This window comes from Mustela putorius, unplaced genomic scaffold (assembly GCF_011764305.1).
Source record: "Mustela putorius furo isolate JIRA1106 unplaced genomic scaffold, ASM1176430v1.1 tig00000095_pilon_pilon_pilon, whole genome shotgun sequence".
Classification (NCBI taxonomy): Eukaryota; Metazoa; Chordata; class Mammalia; order Carnivora; family Mustelidae; genus Mustela; species Mustela putorius.
In genome coordinates this window covers 38,945,416-38,973,376 of record NW_025421280.1, presented here as the reverse complement: position 1 = coordinate 38,973,376, position 27,961 = coordinate 38,945,416, and the positions used below count along the sequence as shown (strand labels likewise).

The 27,961-nt window shown below is 59.5% G+C and overlaps 3 protein-coding genes across 5 annotated transcripts; 1 reads left to right on the top strand and 2 right to left on the bottom strand.

Annotated features, from left to right (window-relative positions):
- Nucleotides 1–3,434: 3,434 nt before the first annotated feature.
- Nucleotides 3,435–5,254, bottom strand: LOC106003676 (small integral membrane protein 24-like). Its single transcript, XM_013045250.2, has 3 exons — nucleotides 5,119–5,254; nucleotides 4,881–4,992; nucleotides 3,435–4,173 (listed from the first exon to the last, which is right to left on the bottom strand). Exons 1-3 carry the CDS (start codon nucleotides 5,252–5,254, stop codon nucleotides 4,047–4,049), a joined length of 375 nt encoding a protein of 124 aa, XP_012900704.2. The 3' UTR covers nucleotides 3,435–4,046.
- Nucleotides 5,255–6,455: 1,201 nt separating this feature from the next.
- SMIM24 (small integral membrane protein 24) lies at nucleotides 6,456–13,604 on the bottom strand. 2 transcript variants are annotated; one of them, XM_045086750.1, is made up of 5 exons: nucleotides 11,732–13,604; nucleotides 9,697–11,578; nucleotides 9,211–9,322; nucleotides 8,873–8,935; nucleotides 6,456–7,029 (listed from the first exon to the last, which is right to left on the bottom strand). In XM_045086750.1, the coding sequence occupies exons 1-2, from the start codon at nucleotides 12,030–12,032 to the stop codon at nucleotides 11,340–11,342; spliced, it is 540 nt and encodes a 179-aa protein (XP_044942685.1). In that variant the 5' UTR covers nucleotides 12,033–13,604; the 3' UTR covers nucleotides 6,456–7,029; nucleotides 8,873–8,935; nucleotides 9,211–9,322; nucleotides 9,697–11,339. The 2 variants fall into 2 exon arrangements, with proteins under 2 accessions (XP_044942685.1, XP_044942682.1); XM_045086747.1 differs by lacking the exon at nucleotides 11,732–13,604 and having other exon boundaries at nucleotides 9,211–9,406; nucleotides 9,697–9,824.
- A 315-nt stretch (nucleotides 13,605–13,919) lies between these two features.
- On the top strand, nucleotides 13,920–21,549 carry DOHH (deoxyhypusine hydroxylase). 2 transcript variants are annotated; one of them, XM_004771376.3, is made up of 5 exons: nucleotides 13,920–14,085; nucleotides 17,277–17,628; nucleotides 18,471–18,547; nucleotides 19,589–19,829; nucleotides 20,752–21,549. In XM_004771376.3, exons 2-5 carry the CDS (start codon nucleotides 17,355–17,357, stop codon nucleotides 21,069–21,071), a joined length of 912 nt encoding a protein of 303 aa, XP_004771433.2. In that variant the 5' UTR covers nucleotides 13,920–14,085; nucleotides 17,277–17,354; the 3' UTR covers nucleotides 21,072–21,549. The 2 variants fall into 2 exon arrangements, with proteins under 2 accessions (XP_004771433.2, XP_004771432.2); XM_004771375.3 differs by having other exon boundaries at nucleotides 13,920–14,111.
- Nucleotides 21,550–27,961: the final 6,412 nt, after the last annotated feature.

Below are 27,961 nucleotides of genomic sequence, written 5' to 3'. Positions count from 1 at the left end.
CAAGACTTTTCCCAAGCAGTGCCTCACATGTCTGCTGGTGTGGTTTTGGGGTTCTCCTCCCCTGTTCCCCAGGGCCCCCGCCCAGGCCTCAGAAAAGAGGCAGTAGGATCCAACAGGAGTCAGGGCTCGGGGCCGGAAGGAAGTCACGCACCCCCAAGCTTCTGCCCTCCCCGTAGCCCTCCATTCACACCTCCTGGCTAGAAGGGGACCCCCGGGAAGGGGACGGAAGCTGTCCCAGCCCCCTCTGGCTGGGAGCCCCTGAAGTCCACTCCCCACCCCATCCTCCCGCTTTGGGTCCCAGCCAGGCCCCCAAAACCAAAGTCCCTTCGAATCCGGGGGGCCCTGGCCTCTGCCCCCAGCTTCCTGCCCTCCCTCCCCCAGGACCCTACATGCGGGCAGACGAGAGGGTCTGAGGGACAAGAGCGCACGGGGCAGAGGAAGGACAGACCCCCCCGAGTTTCCTTGTTCTTCGCTTTTTTCCTTTCCTTTCTTTCCTTCCTAACTTTCTCGCTGACAAACTTGGTGGTGGTGTTGCTTTTCATTTTCATTTTCTTTTCCCTCCGAGATATTTTTTGAGGTCCCCCCCCCATTTTGTATTTTACTGATATTACCAGGATAGTTTACTCTGTCTCTCGCTTCCTGCTTGCCACACACACCGGATCTCTCTCTCTCTCTCTCACACACACACACACACACGCACACACACACCCCATGCTCGTGAACCCCGGTCGGGAGAAGGTCCCGGCTGGGTCTGCCGCCCGCGGCTCCCTTCCCCTCGGGGACGGGGACCCAGGACGAGCTGGCAGACCGGCCAACTTCCCCCGCGCCCGCCCGCCGCCGCCGCCCGCAGCATATTCCGGTCATAACCTTGTATATTACGCAGTCATTCGGTTTTTGCAGATGCGCCTACCTACGTACCATTTACAGAAAGTGACTCTGGCTGTTATTATTTTGTTTGTTTGTTTCCCTATGCAAAAAAAAAAAAAAAATGAAAAAATGAAAAAAAAAATGAAACAAGGGGGGGTTCCATAAAAGATTGAATAAAAAGCAAAAAAAAAAAAAAAAAGACAAAAGAAGGAAGAAAAAAATGTATAAAAATTAAACAAGCTATGCTTCAACTCTCGCGGACTGTCCTGGGTCCTCCTTTCTGTGCCTTATGGGTTGTTCTGTGTGAGCGCGAAGGGAAGGGGCTGGGGCTGCGGGACGATCGGGCAGCGACTGAGACCGTGGCCTCTGTCCAGCAGCCTCCAGGGACCGTCCACAGTGCCTAGGGACATTTGTTGATTGTGAGGAGGCTCCTGGCAGCGAGCGCTGGGGCCAGGCACCCAGGGCGCCCGCACAGAGCAATCTGGACCCACATCTGTGTCCGCAAGGCCCGTGGGAGGGACACACTTTCCATGCTGACGTCGGTGAGCTCAGGGCCCAGGTCCTTCCTGCACTGCTCCTGGTGGCCTGTGGTCTCCCTGTCCCTACACTGGTCTGTTTCACAGCCCTGAACCTTGGTTCCTGCTGTTCTTTTGCTCATCACTGCCTCCCCACTCTAGGCAAACCCTTCAGGTCCCACAAGGACATCCTCTTCCTCCAGGAGGCCCACACACCTTTCCCCAGTCTAGCTTCCTCCCTGACCAGCCTTGGATCTCCCCAGGGTCTTCAGTCAACAAACCCCACGGGCATCTGTGCAGCACCTGCTCTGTGCCGGGAAACCCCACCCCCCTCCCCGGCTCCAAGGACAAAACCTGGCACACAGTCAGCGCTCCGTCAATGCACAGAACACTTTCCCTCTTTTCCACCTGGCAAAGTCCCATTCATTCAGCAAAGATTTCCTGAGCATCTGTGAGTACCAAGTATTGGGGACATAGCAGGGAACAAAATGCCCAAAATAATCTGCCTTCATAGCTCGTACAGTTCCAAGATGGGAAAACACATGGTAAACAATAAGAATAAGTCAGATATGTATGGGGGGGGGGCGCCTGGGGGACTCAACGGGTTAAGCCTCTGCCTTCAGCTCAGGTCATGGGCTCAGGGTCCTGGGATGGAGCCCCGCATCGCATTGGGCTCTCTGCGCTGCGGGGAACCTGCTTCCCCCTCTCTCTCTCTGCCTACTTGTGATCTCTGTCAAATAAATAAATAAATGAAATCTTTAATATATATATGTATATATTTCAGAGGAGGTAAGTGCCAAAGAAGTAAAGTAAGGGAAAGCAAAGTGGGTCTCGCGGAAGGAGTTAACATTTAAACAGAGATGAATAGGAGGGACACAGCTCCCTGGAAATCTGACAGATGAGTGTTTCAGGCAGAGGACACAGTCTGTGCAAAGGCCCTGGGGCAGGACGCTGCCTGGCTTGTTGGATGAACAGTCAGGAGGCCCGCGTGACTGGAGCACTGTGAGGGGCCCAGGGAAGAGGGAAGGACACGGAGGGAACGGGCCGGTCCTGCAGGGTCTTGGGGGTCTCAGGGAGGACTTGGGCTGTTTTCCCAAGGAACCGGGAGACAAGACAGAAGGACCAGCAGGCACAGTGCCCTCCACTACACGCCGATGCGCGGCCCCACGCCGCCGCCCAGGCAGGAACAGACGCCAGTTGTCGGGACGGGGACGGGGCGGTCCGAGGCCCCCCAGATCCCTCCCGTCCCCTTCCTGAGTCCCAACCCCGACAGGGCTGGGCGCTTCCGCCTCAGCAGCGAGGTTCTGGCGCCCCCTCGTGGACGGGCGAGGCTCTGGACCCGGAGCCGGGTCTCGAGGGGAGGGGCCCGCAGCCACCTGCGCCCCACTCCCCGCCCCCGGGCCAGCCGCTCCCCGCAGCCGGAAAGGGGGCGCCAGCAGGAGCTTCTTTGGCGGCGTGAAGGCTCCGCCTGTTGTGGGGGCTCGGGGTCGGGGGCTCGGCCGGGGCGGGGGTAGGGGTCAGCCGGCGCCCTCAGGCCGGCGGGCGGGGCTCGGCCGGCGCGGGGCGGGGGGCAGCCAGGCCTCCACCGCGCGGGCAGCTCCGTGTTCCGCAGTCGCCGGCGCCTCGGGGGCGGTCCCACACCGCAGGCCGCTCGCCGCCTTGGGCCTCCGACTCCAGGCTATTAAAGGGGTGCAGGCTTGTGACAGCCACGCGACCCCCACAACTTCCAGACGCCCCTAGGGGAGAAGTCGGGCCCCGCCCCCGCGGAGAGGGCGGAGCCGCACAGCCCCGCCTACTCCCCTCCCCCGCGGCCGCGGCGCCGCCTCCCGCCCGGACACTCCGCACCCCTCCTCGGAACTGAACCCGCGTCCCCCGCAGGGACGACAGGCGGAGGGGCGCGGGGGCGCGGTCTGGACACGCCCCCGGTGCCCTTCCAGATCCCCCACCCGGAGCGGGAGCCTCCCACGCGCCGGCCGCATCCCCACCACTTCAGCCTCCCGAAAAGCTGACATTTATTAGACACCTTCGGGGTTCTGGGCTCCGTGCTCCGGATTTTCATGGACACTGTTTCGTTTAATCCTCGTGACAATTTATAAAGGATCAAGTTACCCCCCGCACCCTTTTACTGGACAAGAAGCTTAGGCGCAGAGAGGTTAGGTTACACGCTGAGGCTGCACACGCTGGGAGTTCAAGCCTTACGGGGAGCTGCCCGGGGGTGGGGGGAGGGCGCTGCGTTCCCTCCCAACCTCAGCACCCGCACCCAGGAACGGCTTGCAGACAGTGACCAGCAAATCAGTGCCCAGAGGGGGGACCCTCCTCTCCTAGGACGCCGCCATGTGCTGGGCCCATAGGCGGGACAGCCGGGCCGGATCTGGGCCCCGCAAACACTGCAGGGCCTTTGCAGTTCCTCCCACTGTCCCTCTTACCCCTGAGAAGGGGCCTGGGGAAGGGGGTGTATTAAGGCCCCGGCAAATGCAAAGCGGGGGTGGGGGGGTGGGGGGGGCACTGGGGCGGGACCTGAGCCCTCCTCATTCAGGGACACTTCATTTGAACCCCACATGGGATCATTTCACGGGCCCCAGGACCAGCTCTTTGCTTGTAGGGTGCAGAACAGGCATTGGGCATCTCTGGGAGGCCTGCCTGGAGGAGGCAGGTGGGAAGCCTTCATTCCGAGGAGCTCTCCACTCTCTCGCGGTTTGGAGGCCCCCCTTTCTCCTCCAGCTCCAGCCCCCGGTTGCCCTCGGCTTCTTTCCCCTCTTCTCTCGCAGTCCCCTCTTCCTTCTCTTTCTTGCTGCGGAAACAAAACAAGGTTCCAGAAAACCCCACGTCATAAGAATCTCGTGTCCAGGCCTCGCGATCCCCCCTGAACCTCTGAGCCTGCACGCCGGTGGCTCCCACCGTGCAGAAGCTGAGCTGAGCTCAGACAGGTTAGGGCACCGGTGCTGTTTGAACAAGAAGCACGCTCGGGAGCCCACGCGGGAGCTCCGGGAGCCTGAACCTGGCTCTTCACATCCGGCCGCCCCGGCCTCCTGGGTCTCAGGACCGTGGGTGAGGGAACTGGCAGAGCCAGGGAGACAGGCCGATCCGTGGGCGGCTAGGTGAATGAGCGGATGGGTGGACGGATGGACAGATGGACATGTGGATGCAGGGTGGGTGGGAAGGTGGACGGAGGTGCAGACAGCGGGATGGACACACACACAGGACCAGACGGAGGGACGGATAAATGCGTGGGGTTTGAAGGGAGGTGATGAGGACCTTAGGGATCCCATCTGACACACACATGAGCCCTGGGGACTCAGGGAAGCCCCCTTGCTTTTCAGGCAGAGAGTCCGGAGGGAAGACAGTGAGGTTCGATGAGGCCCCCTGGGTTCTGAATCAAAGAATTCCCCCCCGGGGCCCTGCCCTGCCTCCTGGGACGCTCTGGAGGGAAGGGGCTCTGAGCCCTGGGGTTCCACAGGGGAAGGACTCAGGCAGGAGCAGGGCAGGAGCAGGGCCCACCTGTCACAGGACTGGCTGCACCAGATGGCGTAGACCACTGTGAGGATGAAGAGGAGGAAGAGGGCGGCCAGCATGGCCCCCAGCCCCACCAGCCACGGCTTCCTCTGGGCAACTGCAGGCAGGATGGGGCAGGGTCAGCAGCTGGGCCATGCGGGGCGGGGTGGGGGGCGGGTAATGGGGGGTGGGGGGGGGGGTGGGGGAGCTCACTTCCCACCTCCTCTCCCTCCCAAGGCCTTACAGCAGGGTTGGGCCTGAACCGGCTGCAGGACCAGAGCCGCCAGAAGGGAGACTGGGCCAGCGGTCACCCGGAATCTGTCCATCCTTGTCTGTCTGTCCTCGCCTGTAGCCAGCGGTTTCTGGGGATGCCACCCCATTAGAAGAGGAAGTGGCCTGCCCAGGACACCCCAGGGCAGGGTGTGGCCAGTGCTGCAGGAAGTGGGGGGATGGGGCCCCCTTCCCGGGGTTCTGGGTCTGCTGGGGAGGGATCCGGCGTCCAAGGCATCCCAGCACCTTGTCTCCCTAAGGTCCCCCTTGGCCCCCTCCCCCCACAGCCAGAGCTACGGGAGAGGCTCAGGAAAGGTGGGGACGCATCCCGAGAGCCTACTGTGTGCCAGGCCTTGCCATGGCTCTTGAGCCCTGGAAGCTGCTTCAAGCCTCCTAACTCTTGTCCTCAGGGTGCAGACGAGGGGCTACCTTGCCGGGGCCACACAGCATTCCAGAGGGACACCGTGCTCCCAGCTAGGATCCACAGCCAGGCACGGCCCCCCCAGCGCTTCAACCCTCTCCCATCCTAGGGCATTAACCTCCAAACCCGACCTCAGACTATGAAGAGCCTATAAACTCCGTCATCACGCGGGCCGCCTGGCCTTCGTCCCAGCTCTGCCAACTGCAGCCCGCGAGACCTGGCCGGTGGCGTTCCTCTCTCTACACCTCCCCATTTTCAGCTGGGAAAGGGACTAATTGTGCACTGATGGAGGCGGAGGAAGGAGATGCCCAGGGCTCCCTGGGAGCATCTCTAAGGGCCTGTATTATCTTGACTTTATTTTTTGCACTCCCTGGTGGACGATTCTGGAAGTGTTCTAGCAGCCTTGGTTTACATCTACCAGCAACCCCAGCGACCAGCCCCAGAACCAAGCCCGGATGCGTCTTCGTCAAGGTCCTTATTAAGAAATAGTTAACATCCAGGGCAAGGTCCAGGGCCCGGAGAAAGTGAGGTGAAAGGGGAGGCTGGAAATTGGGAGGAGAAAGTACTTGCCCTTTCCCAGGGGAACGCAGAGCGCTGGGGTACACAGCCTCCCCTACCCAGTTCCCGGGAATGGGGTCACATGACCCCCAGACGAGGGGTGGGGTAGTGAGGAATTCCTAGGATATGGTGCTCTCAGGGCTCAAAGTCCAGGGCTCAGGGAGCAAAATCAAGATTGCCAGGAGAGGGCCGGGGTGGGGGGGCGGTGGGGACAGGGGCGGCATCTGGGCACCGTGTAGCCTGCTCTCCCATACCTGCACGAGCATTGACCCCAACCCCAAAATCTGCCTCCCCCAGGAGGAATCTGAGTCCAAGAGACAACAGGAACCCTCTGAACGGCTCTTATCAATTCTTTAATGCAGGTCTCGGAAAAGCAACCCCTACCCGGTGTTGGTCCCTGAGGCTGAGTGGGGCAGGGGAGGTTCTGGCCAACAGATAGCAGGGAGAGGGAAAAGAAATCAGGCAGCGGGGAGAAGTAGGGGGAGCCATGAGATGGTAAGCTTGGGGCTTTCTCCACAACCAAGAACGAGCTCCAAGTGCAAGAAGAATCACTAGCGGGACAAGTCAGGAAGGAGGGCCGAAAGAGCCCACACATGCGCACACGGAGCCCTCCTGGCGGGGCGGGGCACGTCCCACGCTCTTCCCTGGGTGCTCTCGGTTCTACATGGAGTTGTTATGGTGGCTTCACGTCCGGGCCGTTGCTTACACGGTATGGAAGGGGCATCTCTGGGCAGCTGCCTGGAGGAAGCGAGTGTGACTCTTCACATGGCTGTGTTCGCGACCTTCCCATGGCCTCCGGACTCCTCCTCCTCCAGCTCCAGCCCTGAGTTCGTTTCTCCTTCCTTCCCCGCCGTCTTGTCCTTCTGGTCCTTTGTCACCCCTTTCCTCTCCCTCTTGCCTTCGTCACTGTAAGGATACAAAGGGCCCAGCCCACAATGAGAAACAGTCACTCCCACTTAATTGGCACCTACCTGGGCCAGGTGTTCTGCGCCTTCGCTGAATTCTCAAAACAGTCCTCAAAACAGAGGAAGCCTCGGGTGCCTGGGTGGCTCAGTGGGTTAAGCCGCTGCCTTCGGCTCAGGACATGATCTCAGGGTCCTGGGATCGAGGCCCGCATCCGGCTCTCTGCTCAGCAGGGAGCCTGCTTCCCTCTCTCTCTCTGCCTGCCTCTCCATCTACTTGTGATTTCTCTGTCAAGTAAATAAATAAAATCTTTAAAAAAAAAAAAACAAAAAAACAGAGGAAGCCTCGCTAGTTCCATTTCACAAAGGCAGAAGCTAAGACTCAACCACCCCAGGGATGGACAGGTGGATGGAGGTGGGTGGGAAGATGGATGAGTAGGTAGATAGGTAGAGAAGTGACCAGAAGGTTGCAGGGGAGGGTTGAATAGATACACAGCGTGGGAGGTTAATTGGAGAAAGAATGAGGGGTGGACGGCTGGTTGGACAGGAGTGTGGAAGGGTGCATGGATGGATGGGTCATTGGGCTTTTGGGTGTGGGAAGTGGATCGGTGGATGGACGGGTGGGTGAGGAGGTTGATGGCTGTAAGGGAATGAATGCACGGATGGGCGGGTGGGCGGGTGGATGGGCGATGGGCAGGTAAGTGGTTAGGTGAATGGACAGCTGCGTGGAGAGACGAATAAGTGAATGGGAAGATGAGTGAATGAGCAGGAAGAAGGGAAGGACAGATCAATGGATGGGAGTGTAAGTGGGTGGGCGGATGGCAGTGTACAAAAGATGAATGGGTCGATGGGTTACTGGGTAGGAAGACTGATGGATGAATGTGGATGGTTGGAAAGTGAGGCATGGGTAGGTGTGTGGGTGGATGGATGGATGGGTGTGTGGGTGGGTGGGTGGATGGGTGTGTGGGTGGGTGCGTGGATGGATGGAGGAATGAACGGGCAGGGAGAAAACTACCAACACGGGAGCTCAGGTGGGTTCAAGAACCTCCAGCACATCCTGGGAATGAGAATCACATTTCATAGGCCCTGCACTGGGTCTCAGACAAAGCAAACAATTGGGATTGCATCTCTCCCTCAAAATACATCTTGGGCTTGGCTGAGAATCTTCTGGTCAGGTTGGCTTCCTCCCCTCTCCTGCACTCCTATTTCCCAACCCCCAACTTTGCCCAAGCTGGGATATTACACTTAAAGGGCCCCCAGCCCTGCCTCCTCCCTGAGCCTTCCACCAGAATCATGTCTGGAACCAGTCGGGACCATAGAAAACATGGAGTCCAGGAGAGTCACCCATCCCATATCGCATGCTCGTGCACAGACACCTACCCAATCTGACACCACGGTCTTGTTTAACAGACCTACTGTGTGCCAGGTCCCATGCTGAGCCCTGGGAACACAGCTAGGACCAAAGCTATGCTCTATTCATCTCTTGGAAACTACCAGCTAGCGTCAAGAAAGGGTGTAATGACTAAGATAATTTCAGCTGGTGGTAAGTGCAAAGAACGCACAGATGTGGGGCACAGTGTCAGGCAGGCTGGTGGCCAGGGTGGGCTTCTTCGAGGAGGAAATATCTGAACAGGGACTGCAGGAGGAGCCAGCCAGAAGATACAGGAAAGGCTGTTCCAATCAGTGAGAATAGTGTGTACAAAGGTCCTGGGGCAGGAATGTGTTTGAGGAGTTCAAGAACAGAAAGAGGTCATCTATGCACACCCATCTCTCCTCACCCCCCCCAAGGGGGCTCCCACAAACCCCCTAGCCCTGCACACACCCACACACACTCACACAGGCAGTACCTCAGGGCTGTGTCCTGATAGGGGTTGGACTCCATACCGAATGCAAACTCCTCATCCTCAGCTCTGCAAGAGACGGGGGGTGAAGGTGAGTGAAGGGCAGGAGGTCGCCTTCAGAGTCTCCCCTGGCTGGGGCACATGAACCCCACAAAGCAGGGTGCCTGGGCTGCACGGCTGTCCCAGACCGTGAGGCTGTGAGGCCTGTGTGAGCAGGAGCAGGGAAATGGGGGGACAGGAGGGAGAGGACCAGAGAGAGTCAGGAAGCAGGGGGCTGCCCAGCGCCTTGCGGAGAAGAGAGGACAGGGACAGTGGCTGTGGGGAGCGAGGAGAGGGGCTCCCACCTCTTTTTGGAGCACCAGATGCGGTTAACCAGCATGAGGACGAAGACGATGAACAGGAACCCCACGACAGCAGCCAGGCCCACCAGCCAGGGCTTCGGGCGGTACTGCGAGGCTGTCCGGACGTAGAGCAGGTGCGACTCAGAGCTGGGGCCAGGCCAGGGGTCTGACCCCCCCGGAAGGGGACAGGGGAAGGGTGCTGGGGAATGCGGATGGGGTGCTGGGTGTCAGAGACCCGTTCTAGAGAACGGGAGGGGCCCGGGAGCATCTCACCGATGCGGAGAGAGGCCCCGAGAGAGTGTGGGGATTGGGGGGGGGCTCCAAGAGGGGTCTGACCCCTTCCTCCTCTGCCTGCCTCTCCTGTCAGAGGTCTTGGTTCCTCATCATGAAAAATGGGGAGACGGTGAGCCTGTGGGTGAGTTCCTCCCAGGACTCTCCCCACCCCTGTCCCCCCGCCGACCGCCCCACCAGGTCCAGATCGGGTCCTACCCTGCTGAGCTTTTGCAGGTGACAGGAGCAGGGCGCTGAGTAGGAGAGGGATCTCCAGGGTCTCCATGGTCATGACCGGCGGTGCACGGTCAAGGCTGGCTGGGTGAGGCCCTGCCCGGCCCCTGATAAAGCAGCAGGCAGGCCTAGGGGCGGGGCCGGTCCAGACCTGCAGGTCAGACTCTGGACCTGGTATAACAATTAACGCAGGAGTCCGGCCCCTCCACCCTGTGCCTGCCCCAGGACCCAGCCTCCAGGTCCCCCAGGCTCCGTGCTGCAGTGGCCAGGCTGAGATGGGCCTGGGCTCAGGGCCACCAGATGCCGTTATGTCTCCTTCTCTGAACACCCCACAAGATGTCTCCATCCGTGTTTTGCAGAGAAGGCCAAGGAAGCCAGGAGAACGGACATCACGCAGAAACAGCTGGCGCTGGGGTCTCCCCACCACCACCAGCTTATATGGCCATGTCCTGGCTGCCGGACCCCTGGGGACCCACAGCCAATACTGGGATGAGCACAGGGACAAGAAGTGACGGCCACGTGCCCACTATCCATCTCCAAGCCCAGCCACGCCTTGATGGTGGGAGAATGGGGCACCCAGGTAGCTGATGACTCAGGCTCCAGGCTCTCCTGTCCATCAACCTTGGTCCCTGGCTGATTAGATAGGGAACCCTGCCCAGGAGAAGGAGTGCCCCACCCCAGCTGCCACTGGACAGCCATGGCCCAGGCACGTGGCAGGAAACCCCTACACCGGGGGGGGTCTCCCCCTCCAGCTCTGCAGGGCCCTCGGGGGCTGGGAGGGGTGCCAGCATCACTGCACACAGCTTTAAGGAGCACCTATGCATACCTGGGGACTCCCCCACTCTGAGGTCTGGCTATCATCATTGCTCAGTGGGCCATCAGGAGCGGCGGAGCTCAGGCAGCTGCCCGAAGCGAGCCTATCTCAACCCCCCAAGTGGCACCTGTGAAGCTCTGACCCTGTGCCCAGTCCTGTGCCCCCTCAGAGGGGAGGGAGGAAGCCTCAGGCACTGTCCTCCAGGAGCTCTCATGTTAGCTGGGAAGCTGGGGACCCCCCCCCAGAGACCAACAGGTCCAGTGGGTAGAGCAGCAGAGCGGGGGAGTCTAAGAGAGGAGGTGGGGGTTGGGACTGGGGCAGATTCGGTGGAGCAGGGCCAGAACCCCATCCTGGGGCTTCTGCTTTCCTTCGAAGGCAGGTCGTGGAACTGGCCTCTTTCTGCAAAAAGTTCGCTCTGCTCCAAGCAAGTCATCTCCGGGCTTTGTGCCTCCATGTTCCCACCTGGTAAGTGGGAGTGAAAAGTCCTGGCCAGTGGGGATTAAACAGCGTAATGCGTGGACAAGGCTCACTGAGCACAAGAGCAGGGACAGACGAAGGCCTCGGTTACCACTGTTACTCTTTGAAAATCGAGCACAGGTTGGGCGGAATCAGGCTCTGGGGCTACTGGGTCGGGGTGCGCAAGAGTGCAGAGTCCCAGGGATCAACCATGGGAACCCGCCAGCCAAGAAAGACAACATTCTCTGCCAAGTCCGGCTGCTCAGGGGAGCAAGCGATCCCGCGTGCACAAGTCCTGTCCACACAACTCCCAAAGTGGTCCAAACCCCAGTCCCGGGGCCAGAGGGCAGGGCCCGGCTCAGCCCAGCCTCCAGAAGGAGCTCCGAGCAGGCGGGTCCTTGAAGGCAATGGAAGAGCGGCGGGGAGCCGGGGCGGGGGCTTCTGCAGGGGCCGTATCGCCACCCCCGGCAGGGTCCTCATCACCCCGCCAGGCCAGGGCCAGCTGGAGGTCGAGCTCCTCCAGATCCTCGCCCTCCAGGCTCGAGCGCAGCTCCCGGGGGGCGTCCTCCTGGTCTGGCTTCGGGCCAAAGGCCCAGTCTGCAATAGGACACTGGTGAGGAACCTCCCAGGGGCTCATCCACCTTCTGTCCCCTCCCCTGCTGCGAGGGGCCCTGGAGTGCTCCCCCACACACCCGAGAGTGGCCCAACACTGTCCCAAGCCAGGCTCATGGCAGACAGCAGCTCACCCACCGGCCAGGTCATGGGCGAGGTCCTTGATGAGATGCCCCACAATGGCATAGGCCACAGCCACCACCAGGAACGCTGCCAGCAGCAGGTACAGCGCATACCTGGGCAGGCGGATGGTATCCAGAGGTGGTGGGCGGTACTCCTCATACAGCGGTGGGGCCGGGCTCCAGCCCTCCATCCCCTCCTCAACTGCCGGCCCTGACATGATGGCCACCCAGAGCAGGAGAGGCCCGGAGGTGACCCGCGTTGCGGAAGTATTTAGGGGCTTTGGGTAAGAGGATTGGGGCTCCTCCAAGGCCACCATCTGCCTGGATTAATCACAGCGCAAATCGCTTCCGCCCAGTGCCCCCCACATTCGGCTACTTTGCATATCCATCCCCACCCCAGGGCCTTTGCTTGAGCTGTTTGGTCTCCTGGGAAAATCCCTACCTTCATGGAGATGACATTCAAGATGATCTTAAGAGTAAGTGATGTATTGGCTTAGAAAGTGAAGAGTGTTACTGGGGTGGCTCAGTCAGTTGGGCTTCTGACTCACGATTTCAGCTCAGGTCATGATCGTGGGTCATGGGATCGAGGAAGAAGTCGGGTTCCGCGCTCAACAGGGAGTCTACTTCTCTCCATTCCCCACCACCCTGCTTACGCACGTGTGTGCGTATGTGTGTGCACAGTCTCTTTCTAATATAAATAAATAAAATCTAAAAAAAAAAAGTGGTATTGGAGTGGTGGTACCAGGGTCTAAGGGTTGGGACTACTAAGAGGGGAGTTCAAGCTTAAAATAGGGTGTCCAAGGCCATATAGAAATACGTGCGAGCAGAGACCCAGAGGGGAAGGGAAGCAGGTATGGGAGTACCAGAGGGAAGAAAAGTCCAGGCAGAGGGCACAGCACGTGCAAAGGCCCTGGGGAAGGACTGAGCCTGGTGTGTTGGAGAAGAGCAAGGAGGCCTGCGTGCCTGGAGCAGAGTGAGCAACAAAGCGAGAGGGAGGAGAGGTCAGGGAGCCCCCCCCCCCCACCTCCTGCAGCATCCAACCACGTTAGGAATGATGCGGATTTACCCTGTGTATGAAGAGCTTCGTACCATGGCTGGTGTGCAGCGGGTGCTCAGTTCACTCAAATACAGATTGGGCACTTCCTGCTCGAACTCACAACCTGGCAAGTCACGCAGGGCCTTGGGGGGCAGGGGAGAATGTGAGCTTTTATCCTGACCGAGAGGGTAGCCCTGGAGGGCTGTGGGCAGAGGAGGGCTCACTTGCCCACAGGTGGCCTCTGGTGGCCGCTGCGGAGACGACAGACGCTGAGGGGTGAGGACCGCAGCCAGGAAGCCAGGCTGGAAGGGACTGCGCCGGTCCAGCTGAATGAGCGGGGCTGGACACCCCCCACCGCGAGGCATAAGAGGGGCTGCCCTTTACTGTTTTTTCCGATTTTTTTCCTTGCCATTACAAACACTGTTGCGACCCGCGCTTCTTTTCCACTTTCCGAAGTTAGATCACTTCTCGCGCGGGCTTCCCTGATGTACTCCGCGTCGGAGGACAAGCCGAGTCCTTCTTAAGCCTGGCGTCTCTCCCCCAGCCATGCCCCGGGCGCTTCTCCGCACCTGCCAGGTGTCTACTCGCACGTCACCACCTGAGCCCCTGGCCACGCCTCCTAAGACTTCACATCGCCCTTGAACCCTGCGGCTTACCAGGTGTCACCACCTGTCGTGCATTTTCCGTATTTATTGCTTGTCTGACTCCCTCAGACAACCAGGTTGTGAGGTTTTCGAGGGTAAGGATGGCAGGCTGTCTCGTCCTCAGCCCCCATTAACTATTTGTTAAGTGAACGATGAACGAACGACTCCATCGGGTCGGAAAAAAAGGACCCGCGTCCTCCCTTCCCCGGCTGGAGTCCAGGCACCTGACGCCATCGGCCACGCCCCCCGGACTCGGCCACGCCCCCCGAACTCGACCACGCCCCAGGACCGCGGCGCCTGCTCCGCGCCGGGCTCCGGACTGAATTGGCACAAACCATTTTCACGTACCTGGGGGGGAGAGAGTGGGAGGGAATGCCTTCCGAGGAAAGAGTGGACGTTGCCTTTCCCTTCCCTGAGGGACGCCCTTAGACGCCGTCTTCTGTGTGAGTGTGAGCTGTGGCACCGATGCCGACTCGTGCTTCCAGACCTCCCTCCTGCCGCGTGGACACCCCCCCCCAGCGCTGTGTTGGTGCCGGCCAGCCCGGTCACGTGGGCGAGAAAATGGCGGCCCCCAGAGGGCGCCGCGAGCGTCGCGGTTGGTGAATTGAAGGTAGCGGCGGTGAGAGCGGGTGGACTTGGCGGTCTCGTCCTCCCGGAGCGCGTTTGGGCGTTTCGGCGGCAGGGAGCACGGTGCGTGGCCTGGGCCAGGCGGGCAGGTACGGTGGGGGGGGGACGCCTCGTGGGGAGGTCCCGTCTCTAGGATTGATTGGTTGGGGGGATCAGGGGGCATCTTCCTGAGGGGTGTCGAGTCCCGGCGAGCTCTTTCCCCAGGTTCTGGGGACCCTGTTTCGCCGGGGATTGGATTCGCAGGTTGGGGGGGACCCCGGGAGCCAGCGCGTGTCGGAAGGGGTGATCTCTTTCTCGAGTTTTGGGAGAACCAACGGTACGAGGGATCCAGTACTTGGGGGCCCGCGTAGACCGATCTTGAGGCATCCGGTAACTCAGGGTCTCTTCCAAGGGGAGGGATCCTGCGAGCATCCCTGGGGGAATCCTGTTTTGGGACGACCCCTTTCTGGGGGAGAGTTGGTTCCCAGAGATGTTTTTGTTGGGAATTCTTACTTAGTTTAGACAGGTCTCGGGTGGGGGCGGGAGGTCAAGGAGCCCGGTCTCCCCTTTCTCCGTCCCTTACTGGCTCATCAAGAGGCTTTTATAGGAGTGAGCGGATTCCAGATTCTGCTTTGGTTAGGGGCTGATCCCCTCAACCCCACGCCCACACCCTTGCCCTGCTTCCCACTGAAGAACGTGCTAAAGGTATGAGCCGTGGGCTTCCAGGAGGCTAGGGGAGCCCTCCTTGGTACAGAGAGGTAGGTTTGGGGCTCTCTGCAGGAACATTTAATACTAGCTCTGGTTTGTCGAGTGCATACTAGGTGCTCCGTGAACACGCTTTTTTCTTTCTTTCTTTCTTTTTTTAAGATTTTAACTTTCTTTCTTTCTTTCTTTCTTTAAGATTTTAGTTTTTAAGTCATCTCTACACGCAATGTGGGGCTCGAACTCACAACCTTAAGTTCGAGAGTCAAATGCTCCATGGACTGAGCCAGCCAGGCATCCCTCCGTGAGCACACCATCACTCGCAGTAACTGTGAGGTCCAGGTGCCCCTCCTACCCACCTTGCGAATGCAGTGGGTGTTCAGTTCACTCAAAGACAGTTTGGGCACTTCCTGCCATGGGGACAGATCCCAGGCTAGGCCGTGAGGACACAGCAGTGCACAAAGTAGCATAGATACCTCTGGGTATGTGTGTGTGTGTGTGTGTGTGTGTGTATACGTATGTACATGTGATTTCTTTATTTTTTTAAAAAAATTTTGTTTATTTATGTGACAGAGAGAGCACACATGCACTAGTGGGGAGATAGAGAGAAGCAGGCTCTCCACTGAACAGGGAGCCCCATACAGGGCTCAATCCCAGGGCTCTGGGATCAAGACCTGAGCCGAAGCCAGATGCTTCACCGACTGAGCCACCCAAGTGCCCCCAGATTTCTCTTTAATTATATATATAAGGTCCTGTCCTCCAAGCACTGATTTTCTAGAGTAAGAAAGTGATCAGTGAAATACCCCGAACACCGGGTGCTGTTAAATGCGCAGGGAAGCCGAAGGGGAGTGTGGCACAGAGAGGGCTTACGTGGCTACAGCGGGGTGCTCAGAGAGTTCCTGCCTCCACAATGAATATCTGAGCAGAGACTAGAAGGAAACCCAACTTGTGAGCTATTTATAGTTTTCTTCCAAATGCAGAAACCAAGCCCAGAGACCTTTGCCCCAGTTCGGGTCTAGCCCTGGAGATCTGCAGCAGATCCCATAGCTGGAGCTGCCCTGTCGGCCAGATTTCCCCTTGTTCCCAGGAATCTGAGGACTCTGGGGCTGGGTAGGCGATGAAGGGCCTTTTCCGCGTGTCTTGAAGGTGATCCTGCAGAGCCCAGGAGTCAGGAGTCCTGGGCCCTGTTTGCCCTTGGCGTGCCGTGTCACCCCACGCAAGTCGCTGCTCATCCGTATAGCAGGGTCCAAGCTCGGGGCCCCTGATGCCTGGCCAGCTCACTCACTCCTGGCTTCTGTGGTTTCTGGTGCTCTCCCTGGATTGCTCAGGCAGCTTCCCCTCCCTCCCGAAGCCCGGTGCTGGCGCTGCAGGGAGCCAGGGGCTATGGCGTGCCACGGCATGCTTTATGAAGCGTCCCCTAGGTCTTCGCTGGTCCAGAGGACAGAGATGGCGCCCCTCCTCCCAGCCCAGGCTGTGTCATTTTGTCTCTGTCCGTCCACTCAACCTAGCATTTGTGGCCTAGAGCTTGACGGTGGAGCCCAGCTCCCTGGATTTATGACTCCTCGCTCAGCTTGTAAGGGAGTTACTAACCTGCGTGTCTGCATTCTCGCCTGTAAAAAGGTGACAAGCCTGGTGCCCATCTCAGGTTTATGGGGAGAGGTAAATGATTTTTGGAGTGTGAGTGGCTTAGCAGAGGGGTCCAGCACATAGTAGGTCCTCTGTGAATGTCAGCTGCTGTTACCGGTAGGACTGGTTTTTATTGAATGCCTACTAAGTGCTGGGAATATAGTGGCAACGAAGATAGTCTCGGTCCCTGCCTTCAGAGTTCTGATGAAGGGTAAGACCCACTATAGGCAGCTGAGCTGGTAAATGTCGTATATGGTATCTCGTAGGGGTAAGGGCTCTGAAGAAAAGTAGAACAAGGGAAAAGAATAATAGGGATGACTGTAATCAGGGAAGGCTTCCCTGAGAAGGTGACATTTGAGACCCAAAAAGTGAGAGGGTGAGCATGGGGGGGGTAGGCATTTGGAGAGGAGTGTTCCTGAGGACGAGAACAGCCCATGCAAAGGTCCTGGGGTAGGCCTGGTATGTTGGAGGAACAGCCAGGAGGCCTATGTGGCTGGAGCTGAGTGAGCAAGGGGCAAGGGGTAGAGGGGGAGGAGAGGAGAGGGCTGGCAGGGGTCAGGGCAGGGCCTTCGGGACCGTGAGGGAGTTTGGAATAACGAGGTGCTGTAGGAGGATGTGCAAGGGTCCAGTTTACGTGCGGAAAGCATTCGTGCCTCAGTTACCTGTCATGTAGCGAATGAACGAATGAACGAATCCGCCAGTCGATGAAGAACACCCCACTCGGGGGCGCCTGGGGGGCTCAGTGGGTGAAACCTCTGCCTTCAGCTCAGATCATGATCCCAGGATCCTGGGATTGAGTCCCGCATCGGGCTCTCTGCTCGGCGGGGAGCCTGCTTCCTCCTCTCTCTCTGCCTGCCTCTCTGCCTGCTTGTGATCTCTCTGTCAAATAAATAAATCTTTAAAAAAAAAAGAACACCTCACCCAGGCTCCTGGCTTTCTGCCCGTAGGTTCTGGCACCCGGGAGCCCCCGCTTTCAGCTCAGGTGGGGCTGCGGAAGGCCCGTAGGCAGGAGTGCGCGGTGCGCCATGGTGACAGAGCAGGAAGTGGAGGCCATCGGCCGGACGCTGGCGGACCCCCAGCAGCCCCTGCAGGCCCGCTTCCGGGCGCTCTTCACCCTCCGCGGGCTCGGGGGTCCCGGAGCCATCGCCTGGATCAGCCGGGCCTTTGGCGACGACTCCGCCCTGCTCAAGCATGAGCTGGCGTACTGCCTGGGCCAGATGCAGGACCCCCGGGCCATCCCTGTGCTGCTGGACGTGCTGCGGGACACCCGGCAGGAGCCCATGGTGCGCCACGAGGCCGGTGAGTGGCCAGGGGTGGGGGTGCGCCGGACCTTCTGCCTCGTGTGCCCCCTCTTCCTCCCACGCGATCTAGAGCAGGGCTTGGCGGCCTTTGCCTGGAAAGGGCAGGTGGCAAGGTGTCCGTGGGCCGGACAGTCTCTGTTGCCAAGACTCACCTCTGCCCTCGTGATTAAGTCGCCGTAAACTGCCGTCCGCAGAGAGGCATGGCCACGTGCTGGTGGGACTCTGTGGGCTCTATGGACTCTACAGGTTTGAATTCCAGGGAAGTTTCACACGGCAGGAAATATCCCTTTCATTTAAAAAATATATATATATATTGTTTTTTTCAAGATTTTATTTGCAGTCTTCCCTTTACCTGACATGGGGCTCGAACTCAGGACCCCAAGAGTCGCGTGCTCTCCTGACTGAGCCAGTTGGGCGCCTGTAAAGACATTTAACAATGTGAAAACAGGGCACCTGGGTGGCTCAGTGGGTGAAATGTCTGCCTTCGGCTCAGGTCATGATCCCAGGGTCCTGGGATCGAGCCCCGCATTGGGCTCCCTGCTCAGCGGGGAGCCTGCTTCTCCCTCTCCTTTATTTTGAAAGATTTTATTTATTTGGCAGAGAGTGAGTGCGCACAAGCAGGGGGAGCGGCAGCAGGAGAGGGAGCCCGGTTCCGTGCTCCGGCTCCGTGCTCTGGCTCCAGTGCGTGGGTCACAGATAGAAGCACAGCTGGAGGACGGGTGGGCACAAAGGAGCTGGTGTTGCTGGTTCCCCCCCCCCGGCCCCCCCATCCGCACCCCACCCCAACCTGTCTGCAGCATTTTCCAACCAACCGTGAGCTGTCTGTGTGGTTCTTCTCAGGCGAGGCCCTGGGGGCCATCGGGAACCCCGACGTTCTGGAGGTCCTGAAGCAGTACTCCTCCGACCCTGTCATCGAGGTACCGTCGCCTGACCCCTGGCCCCAAGCCCCCCCTCCCCTGCGGGGACCAGCCTCCCCCTGTGTCTGGTTGCCAGGGCGATCGCCCTGCCAGGGTCCTGGTCAACAGGGCGACAGCCAGGTGGTCGCGGGCCACTGCCCTGCTCGGCAAAACCAAACCGACGCCCCGCCCGGCTGAGCCACCTCGCCTCGCCCAGTCTCCCCGCTGCGTGCCTCCCTTCCTTCTCCGCGGACAGCCTTACTGAGACAGAACGCACATAACGTGAAGTTCGCCCTCTGAAGGGGTACGCTTTGGTGGTGTCTAGAGCGTCCACAGAGGTGTGCCACCCTCTCCTAATTCCAGAACATTCCATTGCCGCAAAAGAATCCCCATCCCCATCAGCGGTCACTCCCCGTCCCCTCCCCATCCACGGTCCCCACGAGCCCCCGTTCCCGTCCGTGGAGGAGCCTGGTCTGGACGTGTCACACGCGCAGACTCCCACCCCGTGGGGCCTCCTGTGTCTGGGTCCCTCCCTGCGCGTCGTGGGCTCGGGGTCCGCCCCGGGGCTGCATGGGAGGGCCTTGCCCTGTTCCGGCTGATACTCCCGGGCCCACATCTTGTCCCGCTGACGGACATTTGGGTTGTTCCCCCTTCCCGGCCCCCTGAACCATGCTGCTGCGAGCTGCGTACAGGTTTCCGCATGGACGTGTGTGTCCGCCTGCTGCTTCTCGCCGCCAGGCCTCAGCCCCGGGCTCCTCTCGGCCCCAAGAGCGGAGGTCTCCTAACCTCAGACCTAAAGCACTCATGTTTCCTAACGACCTCAAGGACGGAGCCTCAGGTTCTCGCTGCCTCTCGTGGGGCTGAGCAGTCCCGCCTGGCCTCGCCCTCCACACGGTCCCGAGGGAGGGACTCCGCGCCGCCGTCTGCACCTGCAGCGGTCCCTGCTCCTGGGCTCCCTCGTCACACACGTCCCTGTGGGTTTCTCTCCGGCCAGAATGACTAGAGCCCCCGAGGGTAGGGGGAGGGGGTCCCCATGTCCACCGGGCACCCCTGTCCCCGCAGGTGGCGGAGACGTGCCAGCTGGCCGTCCGGCGGCTGGAGTGGCTGCAGCAGCACGGCGGGCAGCCGGCGGCCGCAGGGCCCTACCTGTCCGTGGACCCCGCTCCTCCCGCCGAGGAACGCGACGTGGGGCGGCTGCGGGAGGTGCTGCTGGACGAGGCCCGGCCCCTCTTCGACCGCTACCGAGCCATGTTCGCCCTGCGGGATGCCGGCGGCGAGGAGGCCGCCTTGGCGCTGGCCGAGGGTGAGTTGGGGGCGGGCGTCACGGGCAGGGCGCCGGGGGTGCTCAGGAGCTGCATCTGTGAAACGGGGCAGCAGAGTGACCAGGGAATGTGCGTCCGGGCCCTGCGGGCGGGCAGCCTTCCCTCCAGCTCTCCGTGGGAAGCCGAGGCCAGAAAGGCGGGGGCGTTGCCTGGGCAGACGGCGGCTGGGAGCCGCGGACGTGGGAGGCGACCCCTGGCAGCGCGGCTCCGGCTTCCTGGGCCCGTTTCTGCTACTGTGACTTGAGTCGCCCTCATCCCGGCTCTGCAGGGAGCTCTCTGCAGGCCTCTCCCCGGACAGTCGTGGTCCCCTGTGCCCCCTGCCCGGGGTATGCCCGCAGAGGGCTTGGAGTCCTCTCTGCACTCCCAGAACTTCCTGTTTGGAAGGGAGATGCCAGCTGGTCAGCTGGCCCCTGGGCCGCAGGGTGGGGGTCCCAGGGGTTGCCGGGCAGTAGGAACACAGCGGGGCTGGGTGGTGTTTGGGAGCGGGGGCCACAGGCAGGCAGGTGGCCTTGAGCCCTGGCCCAGCCTCAGGGTTCTCTGGTCCTGGGCAGTCACGGCGCCCCTCCTGGTGGTGGTTTCCCCATCAGCGTAAAGCATGACCTGTCTTGTGCCCCTGACAGTTTTCTCATTAAACACTCAAGAGCGTAACAGAGGCTCAAGGAGAGGCGGGAGCCACTGTCAGGGGACCTTGGGCCCGGGAAGGCCACACCTGCCCGTCTGGCCTTGCTGTGTTCCCAGGGCCTGTTGGCGGGAGCTTATTACCCGGCTCTGCTCTCTCCGGCTTCTCCTGCCGCTCTGGCTGCCGGTCCCTCCCCCCGAGCCGCACTGACCACCGGGGCTGGGGCGGGGTTTCCTGGGCACAGGGTGCCCCCGTCCACCTCTCCTGGTCCTTCGTGCCCACAGGCCTGCAGTGCGGCAGTGCCCTCTTCCGCCACGAGATCGGCTACGTCCTGGGCCAGCTGCAGCACGAGGCGGCCGTGCCCCAGCTGACGGCGACCCTGGCCCAGCGGGCTGAGAACCCCATGGTGCGGCATGAGTGCGCCGAGGCCCTGGGAGCCATCGCCCGGCCTGCCTGTCTGGCCGCCCTGCGGGCCCACGCGGCCGACCCGGAGCGCGTGGTGCGGGAGAGCTGCGAGGTGGCCCTGGACATGTACGAGTATGAGACCGGGTCAGCCTTCCAGTATGCCGACGGGCTGGAGCAGCTGCGGGCAACCCCCTCCTAGAGCCGCCCGCCTGCCCTGCGGGGCTCGGCACGAGAGCTTGTGCGACTAGGTCCAGCTTCCCCGTCCCCCCAGCTGTCTGCTTGGCCCGATCTGGCTGCTTTTGCATCCTGACTGCCCCGAGGCCAGCCGGAGGTGTCCCGTGTCCCCCACGGAGGGGGGCCTGGCACAGGGCTGCACACCCAGGTTTCTGCTTATGGGATTGGGGTATTGGCATGGGAGCGGGAGTCTGAGGGGTTGTTGGGATTGGGGTTGCCCTGACCCAGCCTCTTGAGGAACCAGGGGTGCCCTGAAAGGCGCTGTGGGCAAACCCAACCCCACTGGGCCTGGGCAGAGGCTGGGGCTTCCGAGCGTTGCCCCTGGGGCCTCTGACTCCCCAGCCCGGGACTAGGCAGGGTGGGGAGGTTGTTAGAGGCTCGGGGGCTGGGGAGGGACAAGCAGACCCCAGGGTCCAAATGAACTATTAAATTATTTTGACCAAGACGTGACTCTCAGAAAATGTGGGGCGCTCTGTAGCAGGCTCATGTCAAGGACCGCCTCGGGGAGGGGGTCGGGGTGTTCACAGAGCTCCAGGCCCATGCTCTGGTTTCCTCTCCAGCCAGCCCACTCCCCGGGGGCTGGGGGAAACAGCCCCCAGCCTGGCCTACCCCCCTCCCTCATTCTCACCCAGCCCTGTGGGGGTTTAGTGGTATGGCTAAGAGCCCAGGCGTGGGTCCCCGTCCCGGCTACCTGCCTCGTCCAGTGCGGCGTGGAACACCCTGTTTGACGGTCATAAAATGGGTGTGGCCATAGAGCCTAAGCTCACGTGGGGACACATTCATCTGCTGCTGTCTGCCGGCCGGCGACATCCCTGACCGGTCACACGAGGGCGTAGATGCCCAGAGTGGGGGTCCTTGGGCACCGTGATCGTGAGCTGGGTCTGCCACACGGATGCCCTGTGCCCCCGGGCCTTCTGACACCAAGCGCACGGGGTCTCCGCCCAGGCAACTCACGTCTCCGTGGGTGTCCTGCAGGTCGACGCAGTTCTGCCACTCACCGCCCGAATTCACGCAGGCCCCCGGGCCCCTCCCCACCGGTGATTTGCTGGCGCAGCTCCCAGAGCGCAGGAAAGCCCTTGACTTGCCCACTCCATAGAAAGAATGTCACAAGCAGCCAGACGAAGTGTCCTGGGTCCTGGGGCTTCCTCCCGCAGAGTCTGGGGCACAGCCCCTCTGTTACTGGGTGCGCTCACCCACCCCGCAGCTTTCTGAGCCCCTCGGGTTTTGTGGAGGCTCCGTGGGCCACAAGATTGATTCAGTCAGTGGCCGTTGGTGATTCCCTCTCCTCCAGGGTCAAGGATGTGGCCGGAAGTGCCTGCACTGCTAGCCCCATCCTGAAGCCACCTGGGAGCCTGCGGCCCCGGCCTGGTTGGCGAGTGCAGGTGCCGTGGGCAGGCCTTCCTCTGGCCCTTGCCTCTCTGAAGTTACGGGCTTTTTTAAAACTTCATTTTTATTGATTTTAGAGAGAGTGGCGGGGAGGGGCAGAGAGAGAGCCCCAAGCCGACTTCGTAATGGGCACTTAGTCGATCCCGGACCCCAAGATCACGACCTGAGCTGAAGCCAGGAGTCAGTCACCCAACCGACTACCAGGCTCCCCAGGGAAGTTACAGACTTTTAAAGTTACAGACTTTTAAAGTTACAGACTATTAAAGGGCCCTGGAGCCCAGGGCCTGGGACACACATGCCCCACTACCTCAGTGTCCCGGGCACCTTGCCCACGGGCCCACCAGCCACCCTCCCTGCTCTCGTCAGATGGACTGTGCCCAGCAGCAGAGACCAGTGGGAATTTCTTAAAAACAAGGGAGAATCAACCGACAGCCTTCCTGACCTCACGGCATCACCGGGTTCTGTCTGCTGCCCACTTTCTGCTGCTCTCCAGCAAGAGGCCCAGAAGAGCCAAACCCTGACTGCCGCCCATGGCTCGCCTCCCCCACTGCTGCAGGAGGCTCTGCTCTCCTGTCCCCAGACCTGTCACAGTCTCTGTCCTCCTCCCCCTCACCGTGGGGTCTCCTCTGGCCAGCCCCCAGCCTCCTGGAGCTCCTCAGGGACCAGGCTCCTCTGCCACCCCTCCCCCATGCCCAGGCTCGGCCCTCGAGCCTCTTCCCTCCCTCCCCACTCCCCCGTGGTCAGCTCATCCACTGCCCCCCCCAGCCCCCTACCCCCACCGCCCCATGTCTACGGCAGGGTGATGCCCAGCCCTCTCCTGGGCTCCAGATGTGGGGTCTAGCTGCCCCCCTATGTCTCCACTTGGATATTGGCGAGGTACCCCAAACATAGCGTGCCCTCAGGATTCCCCACATTACCGCCCAAAGCTGTTCCCACAGGAAGTGAGAACGCTCATTCAGGGCCTCAGCCTAAAGACATCCGGGTTGGATCCGTTTAAAATTGGCCCCAGATCTGTCCACCTCTCCTCCCTCCTGTGCCCCCAGTCACCATCGCCACCTGCCTGGACCCGCACGATCCCCTCTGCACCTCCCCCCCACCCCCACTTCCCTTCCCTGAGTCCGCCCTCTCCGCAGCGGCCGCCAGAGGGAGCTGGGGAGCACTCAGGGCTGCCCTCCCCGCGTGGGCAAGTCCTCCCCAGGGCCCTCAACCGGCCCTGCCTGGTCCCTCCCCGTGGCACCCTCTGCTCCAGCCAATCAGGCCTCCTCAGTGTCCTTGCAAGGGCCAGGCCCAGTCCTGCCCCAGGACTTCTGCGTGCGCTGTTGACCGGGAACCTTTTTCCCTCCAGGTACCTCCCCTCTCCGCGAGGCTCGCCTGACCACCTGGGTTGAAATCATGACCTCACTCCCAGTGTCCCTGTGTGCCGTTCCCTGTTTTCTTTGCCTCCATAGCATCCATAGTTCCCCATACCCTTTTCTTGATTAGTTCATGGCCTGTTTTCTCCACGGGAATAAGAGCAGCGGCTTTGTCTGCGCTGTCGCCGGGATGGGCCGGCGGCGTGGCGGTGCAGCGGCACCACGGAAGACACCGATGAAGCCCTCATCTATAGCGTCCACCGTTCCCCGAGCGTAAATCTCCCCGCCAAGCACCAAGCATGCCGCTGCTGGCCGTGACTTCTGTAGTCCGCACCCACGGGCTCCCGCACAGCCTAAGTGGGTCCCCAGCCTGGAGACACCCCAGGTGAATATTTAAGGAGTACCTGTCCGCAGGGGTGAAGCTTAAACAGTGGTGCACGTATCCGTTAGCAATCCGACGCTCGGATGGGTAGACCCACCTGTGGTACCGGAGGGCAGTCCAAGGCTGACCTCCAAAGTGGAACCGGAGAAGCAGAATCACGTGATGTCGTTTGTGCAAATGGAGCGATGTTTGTAAATTACACACGGGCAACGAGTTTGAGAAACACCCAAGCACTTACCCAAAGTACTTTCAATCCTGGACCTCCCTGGGCTACTTGGGATGTTTTACCATGGTATTTACCTCGACACTTGTTTGGGTCGGGGACGGTGGCCCCTTCAGAGGGAGCAAACAGCCTGCGCGAGGGGACAGGTTTCGCCTGGCCACCCTGGTCCTGCTCTTGGCTTCCTCTTGCTTCCTGGGCCAGGTGGAGAGCACAGGGGAGGAAGCAGGTGCGCCCCTGTGGCAGGATGTTCCCATTTTTAAAGGCAGACAGCAATGGATTCGGCGTACCATCTCTTATTTAAGAAATATGCACCGGGAGGGGGGTGCGCCTGGGTGGCTCTGGGTGAAAGCCTCCGCCTTCAGCTCAGGGTTGTGATCTCAGGGTCCTGGGATCGAGCCCCATATCGGGCTCTCTGCTCAGCAGGGAGCCTGCTTCCCCCTCTCTCTCTCCGCCTGCCTCTCTGCCACTTGTGACCTCTGTCTGTAAATAAATAAAATCTTAAAAAAAAAAAAAAAAGAAATGTGCGCAGGCGTCCCTGGGTGGCTCAGTCAAAGAAGCGTCTGCCTTCTGCTCAGGTTGTGGTGATCCCAGGGTCCTGGGATGGGGCCCCACGGCGGGCTTCCTGCTCAGCAGGGAGTCTGCTTCTCCTTCTGCCTCTGCCACCCCCCACCCCTGCTTGTGCTCTCTCCCTCAAATAAATACATAAAATCTTTTTTAAAAATTTTTTTAAAGTATTCTTCACACCCAGTGTGGGGCTTGAACTCACAACCCCAAGCTCAAGAATCACATGGTCTACCAACTGAGCCAGCCAGGTGTCCCCAGTATTATTTTCTTCTTGTCTTCGTGTTCGAGAGTTGACTCCAACAGACTTTGCGGTGACCTTGGCTGGCCAGCAACGACACCATCTCCACCATGTTTTGTGACTCATGCTAAGATTCGCGCATGGCCTCACCAGGGGCCGGTCATGGTGCTGACTCTGGAAGGCTCCCAGGCAGAGTGCCAGGTGTGACTGGCCCCCAGGATATGCTGGGGGAAGGAGATAGACCCAGGGGTGCAGGAAGCAGATATGGGAAGCCACGCCCAAAAGCGAGACGCCTGTAGGTCAGGGAACTTGGAATCTCGAACCTCCAGACCTGTTGACAGGCTGATAGCAGGACAGGCATCTGTGCTAAACACAGACCCCCCACACCTTCCATGCTGCGATTCCTTTACACCTGAGCAAGTCCAAGCTCAAAGTGTCAGCCGCACCCTGCGACTGAGGCGCTGGGGAAGGGTCCCCTGTCTCCTCCAGCTTCCTGGGCTTGTGCACACACCTCCCCGGGGTCCGCCTCGTCCCCACGTGGCCCTCTCCTCTTCCGCTACATCTGTGTCCAGATGTCCCTCTTGCAAGCACGCCGCCGCACTGGGGCATATAACCTTGTCCTAACTTGCTGACTGCAGAGACCCCACTTTCCAAGTAAGGGTCCATTCCCAGGGACGGGGGGGGCGGGAGGGTTGGACTTCAACACGCCATTTTTGGGGGGACACAGTGAAACCCATAAGCCTTTGTCATACTTCTGATGTCAGGTCGGGGGTCGGCCCCACACTGCCCCCAACGCAGGCTGAGTGAGAGAATTCATCTGGGCTCCTGCACGGCCGGTTTTCAGTGCCCAGGACCGGGCTCTGCACTGACTCATGGAATGTTTCCCAGGCTCTCACCCCTCTGGATTTCTGGTTTGTCAAAAATAGGAACATCTGCTTTAAAAAAAAAAAAAAAAATTAGGAGCACCTTGGTAGCTCAGTCAGCAAAGCATCTGCCTTCGGCTCAAGTTGTGATCCCGGGGTCCTGGGATCGAGTCCCACATCCTGGGAATCCCTGCTCGGCGGGGAGCCTGCTTCTCCCTCTCCCTTCGCCCCTCCCCCCACTTGGGCGCGTGCCCTCTTTCTAAATAAAAACAAAATACTTGTTTAAATAAATACTCGAATTAAGTAGGAATTCCATGATGCCCTCCACAAGTGGAACCAGAGAAAGGGTTTGTTCAGTCGTGGGGCAGGTGAGCCCCAAATCAAAGGGGGGCCCCAAACCTCAGCACGTAAATCAGCAATATTTTAAGGCTTTCTTTTTGTAAGATTTTATTTGACAGAAAGATCACAAGTAGGCAGAGAGGCCTATTTTTTTTCGATTTTTTTTTTTTTTTTTTTTTTTTTTTTAGATCGACGTGTAGAGGCGCCTGGGTGGCTCAGTGGGTTAAACCTCTTGCCTTCAGCTCAGGTCATGATCTCAGGGTCCCGGAATCAAGCCCCACATCGGGCTCTCTGTTCAGCGGGGAGCCTGTTTCTCCCTCTCTCTGCCTGCCTCTCTGCCTACTTGTGATCTCTGTCAAATAAATAAATAAAATCTTTAAAAAAGAAAACAAAAGGGGCGCCTGGGTGGCTCAGTGGGTTAAAGCCTCTGCCTTCGGCTCGGGTCATGATCCCAGGGTCTTGGGATCGAGCCCCACATTGGGCTCTCTGCTCAGGAGGGAGCCTGCTTCCTCCTCTCTCTGCCTGCCTCTCTGCCTACTTGTGATCTTTGTCTGTCAAATAAATAAAATCTAAAAAGAAAATACAGCATCTGAATTGTTCCCTTTAGCTCCACTCTTCCATTGGAGCTGGAATGCTGACTGTGTGGAGTGAGAAGCAGCAACGCGCAAACACGGTTATTTTTTTTTCTTTAAAGATTTTATTCATTTGACAGAGATCACAAGTAGGCAGAGAGGCAGGCAGAGAGAGAGAGGAGGAAGCAGGCTCCCCGCTGAGCAGAGAGCCGGATGCGGGGCTCGATCCCAGGACCCTGAGATCATGACCTTAGCTGAAGGCAGAGGCTTAACCCACTAAACCACCCAGACGCCCCCAGACTCAGTTATTGAATCTGAGGTCTGAGGAAGGATGATTGGACCTTGTCTGGAAGGGTAGATATTCAAGAAGTTTCATTTGACATTTGTTTGATTTTAAAGATTTTTTTAAACTTTTTTAAAAAAGATTTTATATATGTATTTTTAAGTAATCTCCACACCTCACATGGGGCTCAAACTCACAACCCCAAGATCAGGAGTCTCATGCTGTACCGACTGAGCCAGCCAGGCGCCCCGCCCCGCTCATCTGATGTTTATTGATCCGTCCTGTGCCAGGCACTGCTCTGCACCTTCTTTGTTCAGTAGAATTTTCTACGACAAACATATTCTATATCTGCACCGTTCAGTAGGATAGCTACTAGCCAGAGGGGCTGGGGGCTATGGAGCATTTCAAAGGTGGCCAGTGTAGCTACAGAAGTGACCTTAATTTTCAAAATTTAATTTAGGGGCACCTGGGGGGCTCAGTCGGTGAAGCATCTGCCTTTGGCTCAGGTCATGACCTCAGGGTCCCAGGATTAAGTCCCGCATCAGGCTCGCTGTTCAGCGGGGAGTCTGCTTCTCCCTCTCCCTCTGCTGCTCCCCCAGCTTGTGTGCACTCTCTCTCAAATAAGTAAAATATTAAAAAAAAAAATAAAAAAT

Bases quoted from the DNA above. Each gene is read 5' to 3' on its own strand.
- LOC106003676 (XM_013045250.2), bottom strand. From the start codon at position 5,254: ATGGGGTGGCATCCCCAGAAACCGCTGGCTACAGGCGAGGACAGACAG. The intron at 4,993-5,118 runs GTAAGGCCTTGG...TCCTGCCTGCAG, and splicing joins GGTTCAGGCCCAACCCTGCT to TTGCCCAGAGGAAGCCGTGG. The intron at 4,174-4,880 runs GTGGGCCCTGCT...TTGTTTCCGCAG, and splicing joins TGCAGCCAGTCCTGTGACAG to CAAGAAAGAGAAGGAAGAGG.
- SMIM24 (XM_045086750.1), bottom strand. From the start codon at position 12,032: ATGGTGGCCTTGGAGGAGCCCCAATCCTCTTACCCAAAGCCCCTAAAT. The intron at 11,579-11,731 runs GTGGGTGAGCTG...GTCCTATTGCAG, and splicing joins CCTCGCCCATGACCTGGCCG to ACTGGGCCTTTGGCCCGAAG.
- DOHH (XM_004771376.3), top strand. From the start codon at position 17,355: ATGGTGACAGAGCAGGAAGTGGAGGCCATCGGCCGGACGCTGGCGGAC. The intron at 18,548-19,588 runs GTACCGTCGCCT...CTGTCCCCGCAG, and splicing joins CCTCCGACCCTGTCATCGAG to GTGGCGGAGACGTGCCAGCT. The intron at 19,830-20,751 runs GTGAGTTGGGGG...TCGTGCCCACAG, and splicing joins CGCCTTGGCGCTGGCCGAGG to GCCTGCAGTGCGGCAGTGCC.